Source organism: Notamacropus eugenii, chromosome 5, assembly GCF_028372415.1.
Source record: "Notamacropus eugenii isolate mMacEug1 chromosome 5, mMacEug1.pri_v2, whole genome shotgun sequence".
In the NCBI taxonomy this organism is placed as follows: domain Eukaryota; kingdom Metazoa; phylum Chordata; class Mammalia; order Diprotodontia; family Macropodidae; genus Notamacropus; species Notamacropus eugenii.
The window spans coordinates 225,975,173-225,982,596 of record NC_092876.1 but is presented as its reverse complement, the minus strand read 5'-3'; the positions used below and the strand labels follow the sequence as shown (position 1 = coordinate 225,982,596).

The following is a 7,424-nucleotide window of genomic DNA, read 5'->3' as shown; positions in this document are numbered from 1 at the left end:
CACAACTTAAAATGTTAGTAAAATTTTTATTAATTTATATAACTTTCCACCACTCTGCCCGACACCACTTCCAAGTATTCAGTCAAATACTAAAATTTGATATTCCATACAGTCATCTTAAATTAAGCAATCAAATTCATTTTCCATTCCATGAAAAATTTAAAAGATGAATGGTTATCTTTAATTTTAATTTTCTTTACATTTATTTTTCTCTGAGACCACTTTTTTTACATTATAGAAATCTACTCTTAACTTGTATTTTCAAAGATAGAAACAAAGACAGAAAAAATCAAATGCAATAAAAAAAAATCTTTATTCTTTTGGCTTGATTGTAATGTGGCTTACCGTTCTTTATGGTAATAGCATTTTCCTACATGCAGTTCACCAACACACTACAAGTCAATAGGTTTGAAAAAAAGGAAACTACATTGAACTTTTTGCTTGGGTAATAAACACAAAATGTCCTGATATGACTGAATATACAACCAGTACTTGATTCTTGTGGAAACAGGATGTGGAGCCCATCTTATCTCTAGAACAGGTCTAGTGCAGCATGAATCAACAGGAATAAGAGTAGTCTGTGGAAACAAACTCTTGGAAAAAAGAGAAATGGTTTCATGACCTAAAGACAATGGACTCAAACTTGTGAATTAGGCAGTGCTAGAAATCACAGTTCATGTTCCCCACCCACCCACCCCCCCTTTCCACGACACAATATTACTATTTGGAAGCAAGTGACTTTTGTCCTCATTTTGAGATTTCACATTAAAATGTGTGCAAATATACAGTACTAATAAAAAAAAGCAGAAATTGATGACTCATCCTTGTCTTTATTTCTTCTTTTGTGAAGTGCTTCAATTTAAAAAGTGCTATGAACAGAAAGTAACAAAAGTGACTGTGACATGAAGCAGAAGATAATTGCAATTTCTTATTTTATGTACAAAATGCTGAAAAATAAAATAAAATGAACTTTTTACAGTATTTATATTTTATTAGAAAACTCTAACCATATATTTTTTTTAACAGATTTAAGCAGCTGGCAACATGTCTGTACAGTCTTTCTATATACCGCACAGAGTTCACTTAAAATTTAAGAATGCAAAGCAAAAAGCTCTTAAGATTGCTGCAACCTATTGCTTAATGACATGGAGGAATGAGGTCTTGGTTGAACGATTGGTTTCACTTTACCACTGACATATGGCTTCCCATATTAGACTTCTGAACAGTGGAAGGAGTAAGATACAGCAGCATAGGCAAGATAAAACATGCATCAGTGATAGCTCCCAAACTATTAATAATGGTACCAATTACATCATAATACCTGTTGAAAGCTTGCAAACTACACTTACTGTGGTACATATTTGATGCAATAAATACTGTGCTCAGGTCATTATTTTACTTTATTTTTTAATTTCTTTGATCAAACATGCACCACTAGGTAAAATTATTTACATAGTAGACTTTTGTTTGTTCACTTACTAATTTTTGGACACATACTGTGTCAGCCTTGCCCAGAGCAGAAGATGGCTAAACAATACTGCAGGAGAAAGCAGAATTAACTTCATAAAGGGCTTGGTGTGTGTATGTGTATGTGTATGTTTATGTTTGGGGGTCAATTTAATTTCCTCAGAAAGACTACTAGAGTATTTTTGTTTTATGCCAAAGGACACTTACTGAGAACATAAATTCGTGCTGCCGGGACTCTGAGTGACAATCTGAACCAACTTTAATATATATATTTATATATAAATATAAATATATACACACATATAATGGATTGTGTAAAAATAAAACAACTCTTTAATTCTTGTGGACTCTACAGGACTTTTACAGGCACATTAAGATTTGTCTGGATGAGACACCTTAAACGTAAATCACTATTTAAGCACCTCAAAATTTAGAAACATCCTGAAACATGAAGTAGTTAAGCTGTTTCTTTTTGTGATGTAATTGTTTTCCCGTGCATGAGCTAGCAGTGCGACATGCCTTCATGCAAATCATTTCTGTCTGTACAATAGAGGATTGTAGTCTGCCCTCCCTTGAACCCATTATCCCCCCAACATAAAACCCATTTACAAAAATAGTCACATATAATAGTAAACAACCTGTGAATTAAAAAAAAGATAAATTCACCAACACAGATTTTGTAAAAATATGGCAGATGTGGCAGTTGAAACATAAGCAGTGGATACAATTACCATAGTCAAGTGTCATATGTTAAACATACATAAAATTTAACTTTTCACTCCTTTGACTGGTCCCTACAGTCTGCGTAGCCATTTTGTGTCTTCTCCTCAGCAGTGTCAGCTGGTAGTGAGGACAGAAACCACTTGTCAGGATGCTCACTCTGGCTTCCAGAGTCACAGTCAATTGACGAGGGGTCACTGTCTTGTGAGAGGCACTGACCTTTAAGTATGTATTTGTAAAAACAGTCAGTTTGGCATAAACCTCCTTGAAGGAGTCCTGTTGACACAAATACGTCACCTTAACAGGCTGTAAACAAATGGTCACAAAGGGGAATATTTTTTTTGTTTCCTTTCTTTCCTCTTCTTTCTTTTCTTTTTTCTCTCTTTCTTTGTGATTACTTTTTGCCTTCCCTGACATCTTTCCCTTTGTCTTCCTTTTCCGTTTTGTCTTTTTCATATTTTTCTTTTTCAGGTTTTGTTACACTATCATATGAAGGTGGAGAGGTGGTGGAAGGGGTCACATCAGTTTTCTCTGGTGTTGAATTCTCATTCAGTTTATCAATAATCATATCTTCTTTGATAGGGAGTCCATTGCCTTCCTTACTTTTGTCTTTCTTATATATACATGAAACTTTTTTAACTTTTTGCCTCAAGAGGTGGCGTCGGTAAGCCCGCTGGATGACAACTGCAGATACTTCCTCTTGTTTGCGTTTCAGAGTGGTGGTGATTGGCTCATAGGAGACTTTGGAAGGATTAGATGCCATGAACCGTTCTTCCATCTGTATTCTGAGAGCATCCATCTCTCCACTCTCACCCAAAACACGCTTTGTGAAAGCAAATAAGATGTCAAGACAGTGAATTCTGTCCCCACTTACCATGGGCAGATCCATGGCTATGAGTTGGACTTTGTTTGGCTTTGCTATAAGAAGAGGTGGATCCAGGGCGTCTGCAAAATCAGAGAGTTTGCTGTATTCTATGAACTGGGTGGCGTCAGGATCAAACTTCTCCCAAACCTCATAGAACATCTCAAAGTCATCCTCACTCAGTGGCTCAGCACTCTCTTCAGTAGCAACACTGAAATTCTCCAGGATAACAGCAATGTACATGTTTACCACCACCAGGAATGAGATGATGATGTAACTGACAAAAAAGAAAATCCCAACAGAGGGGTTGCCACAATCTCCTTTGACAGAGCTGCCAGGGTGATCTTTCTCAGGGTCACAGTCTGGTGGCCCACTGTTAAGAATGGGTGCAAGCAAACCATCCCAACCAGCAGATGTGGTAATTTGGAAGAGGCAGATCATGCTGTTGCCAAAGGTTTCAAAGTTGAACATATCATCTATTCCAACTTCCCTCTTGACATAGGCAAAGTTGGACATTCCAAAGATAGCATAGATAAACATGACCAGGAAAAGTAAGAGCCCAATGTTAAACAGAGCAGGAAGGGACATCATCAAAGCAAAGAGCAGCGTGCGGATCCCCTTCGCTCCTTTGATGAGACGAAGGATTCGTCCAATTCTGGCAAGACGGATCACTCGAAACAGTGTAGGGGACACGAAATATTTTTCTATTAGCTCTGCTAGAAACATGCCTAAGAGAACAAACAAACAGAGAAAACAGATAAAGCATACTCAGCAGGAAACCATGATAAATCGTATTTCAATGACAAGTGCTAATTTGACAATATTCTGATTTTTAACACACATAAATGGCCTTCAATTATTATCATTATTTTAATTCAGGAAATTCAAGCAAGAAATTCAGCCTATAGTTTTTAGTAAGGTCCCACCAACACTGTGACTTAAGTTACCATTGGAGATACTTTCAATTTCAAGAGAAGCAGGATGCAACAAAGTGATGCAAAAACCTGGGAAAGTCCTGAGAGTGATACCGTTACATGGAATTTCTCCTTCAGAAATCTAATAACGGCACCCATGCTCAAAAACAAACAATGTATTATCATTTACAGAAGTCTTTCCCTCTGTGTATATGTATGTATGCATTTAACATATAAATAAATATTATATAGACAAAGAGTTAGGTGTATAGACACACATGGGCATGTATGTGTATATGACCTTGTAAGTAATTCGTAGATCTGTACATACACAATATATACAAGATATATTAAATATGTAGACTGTGTCTATATGTATATATATATATATGTGTATATGTATATATAATATAAATTATGCCACCTAGAGATAGGGATTATATCTATGATTTCCTAGGAATAAGGTACTTCCAGTTAAGGAAATTCCCTTTATTAAACCAGATCAACTCTCCCTCTACAACTTACAGTCTTTTAAAAAACTGACAAAAGCCCTGAGGAGCTAAGTGATGTGGCCAGGATCATGGAATTAGTATTTTTCAGAGCTGGTAGCTGACCCTAGGTCTTCTTGGCTTTGAGGCCAGCTTTCTATCCACCATACCATGCTGCCTCTCTGTCTATATATGCATGTGTATATCTACACATTATGTCCTTCTATCTGTGGAAAAAAAATACCCTTATTTTGTAAATTTTTTTAAAAATGTCACCACTGAAATTCAATTCTATTTCAATGGCAATTATCTCTCCATCCATCCATCTCTCCATCTATCTATCCATCTCTCCATCTATCTATCTATCGACTTACACATTCTGTTTCCTCAACTATTACCCTCTTCTTCTGTGCTGTCTTACAAAGCTGGTTTCTAGACTAAGCCCCATTTCTTGCTAGAGCACAAATCTTTCATTAAAGCAGGATGTGGAGGTGGATTAATTTCAAACTTTAAAGTTCTAAATGAGTACAGTTTGAAGCCCTGTGAGGACTAGCTGCTCTCTAGATATGTAAAGCATTACTGAGGACCAGTAACATGAATGACCTTCAGCTAACTTAGTCACTAAAGACAAATTAAAAAATGTACCACACTGATAAACTGTTTGACAAATACAAGAGCATCAATTTTTGTTTTTGATGCTTCTATATTTCTTTCTAGTCAAGGAATGGTGAACCTCAGTGAAATGGAATTAAAAAATTTATTTTGTGTTTTTGAAAATTAAGTCTAATTCTGGATTTGAAAATGTTGAGTAGAAATTAAAAAATACCCATGGTAACAAAAGCAAAAAAGGCCTGGAATAAAAGTGGGGGGTGGCAGAGTGGGAAGAAAAAGAAAAAAAAGAAAGGAAGGAAGGAAGGAAGGAAGAAGTCTCTAACTGTTTTCCACTATTCTAGCTACTCAAAGCACATCATATTTTTTCTGGATTTTTTGACTCTGAGTAATGAGTCTTTGTGTCAGTTCTTTGTTTGAAGGAATACCTGTATTTACTAGACCATTTTTTATAGACTGCATTGTTTTGTACCGCATGTTAGAGTATCATGCCAAAGCTACATTTATCAGCTTCTGGCATGAACAAAAATGATACAGGATCATGGTGAAAACAAATGCTTTCTTTACACGTCACTTCAGGCATAGCATGCAACCACAAAGATGACAAGCTGAAGAATGGATTATTAGACTTTTGTTTGAAAGATCTGAATGAATGAAAAAGACGAATGCAAAGCTATGTCCAAGTTTTCAAAAACAAGTGTTGACTTTTTAATAATTTTGTTATTTTAGGAAAAATAACTGTCCTTACCAACAATGGAGAGAATGACCACCACAAAATCAAAAATGTTCCATCCTATCGTAAAATAATAGTAGCGAAGAGAGATCAGCTTCAGCACACATTCTCCAGTGAAGAGGACAATGAACACGAGGTTAATCCAGTACAGAATATTAGTCATTTCTTGACTCTGGTCATCAGTCTCCACCATCATGGTGACCATGTTGAGGCAGATGAGAATCATGATGCTTATATCAAAGACTTGTCTGGTTACAAAATCAAAGACCATTCCCTGGAATTTATTCTGAAACAAAAGAAAAGACTTCATTTAGAAACAAACAGGAATTTTCCTATTCAATTTATTTTAGCAGAATTTATTAAGAAAATATAGGGAAAAGATATTAAAAATCAGACCAAATATGTGTCAGTGTTTTTATATCTTTTATGTCAGTGTATTCATATCTTTTTCAAACGTTTATTTCATATACATGATTTTTATGTAAGATTAAATGTTTTTAGTATATACAGTAAGGATCTCATTTTAATATTTAGTGAACATCTCCTAATAGAATATAAACCCATGAGATCAGAGATGGTCTCGGTATTTATTTCAACAACAATGCCCCTCACAGAGACTGACACACGGAAGGTATCCAACACATGCTTGTTGATTGACTGATTAAATGAACTGCAGTGTAAGACATCAGAGACTATCTATTCTAACCCTTTCATCCTGGTGAAGTTAAGTGACTTATCTGTGGTCATGTAAGCAGTAAGAGGCAGAAAAAGGATTTTGAACCAAGGTCTTCTAACTCTGGTTTTGGCCCCTGACTCTCCGCATTGTACCCTGCCACCTCTAATGCATCCAACAGAGGAGACAATAAATAATTAGTATTAAAGTAAGGCTTTATTTTCTAAAATACCAGCAGAGTAGGGAGTGTCAGTCAAGAAAGATGAACGGTGAATTTGCGTTGCCCTAGGTGGTCTCATTTTTTTTTTTTAGTTCTTTCCACCCATAAATGAATGAAAGTAAAGTGACTTACACAAATAAATTGATCATCTTTATAAAAAGATTCTGAAAACCAGAAACCTAACCTTTTCTTCCAGAATTAATGAGGGAAAATAGAAAAGGAATCTTCCCTACATTCCTGCCTTAACTGAAGATATCTGGCCTCTTCAGCAGCTATGTGAATTTCTTTACCTTCTTGTCATTTTAATTAAACTTTTAATTAATTTAAATTTAATTAATTAATTAATTTAATTAAACTAATTAATAAAACTGCTCCACTCCAATCACCTACCCAAGATCATTGATCTTTTCCTCCAATAAAACTGCCTAGCAATAGCTAATGCTGGAGGAAATTAAAGCGCATATAAACCTGGTCCACTAAGATTGCTGGTCTCTCACTTCCACACTGCCCTTGACAATCCTTTCTCATTCTCTCTCTCTCTCTCTCTTTCTCTCTCTCTCTCTCTCTCAAAATTTCTAAATAGAATTTTATTTTTTCCACTTACATGTAAATATGGTTTTCACTATTCATATTTTATAAGATTTTGAGTTCCAAATTTCTTTTCCTTCCCTCCCTCCCGTCTCCTCCCCAAGACAGCAATAATTTGATAAGAAGCTCTACAGCTGCAGTCATCTCCTC

At 35.6% G+C, this 7,424-nt stretch overlaps 1 protein-coding gene across 1 annotated transcript in view; it reads right to left on the bottom strand.

Annotated features, from left to right (window-relative positions):
- Nucleotides 1-703: 703 nt before the first annotated feature.
- The window catches only part of LOC140505806 (sodium channel protein type 2 subunit alpha-like), a 114,657-nt gene continuing 107,936 nt past the window's right edge, over nt 704-7,424 (bottom strand). Inside the window, exons 26-27 of the mRNA XM_072612189.1 lie at nt 5,809-6,079; nt 704-3,777 (exon numbers count right to left, since the gene is read on the bottom strand). Of these exons, the coding sequence (XP_072468290.1) occupies nt 2,582-3,777; nt 5,809-6,079 (1,467 nt within the window). The 3' untranslated portion in view covers nt 704-2,581. The remainder of the gene's footprint in view (nt 3,778-5,808; nt 6,080-7,424) is intronic.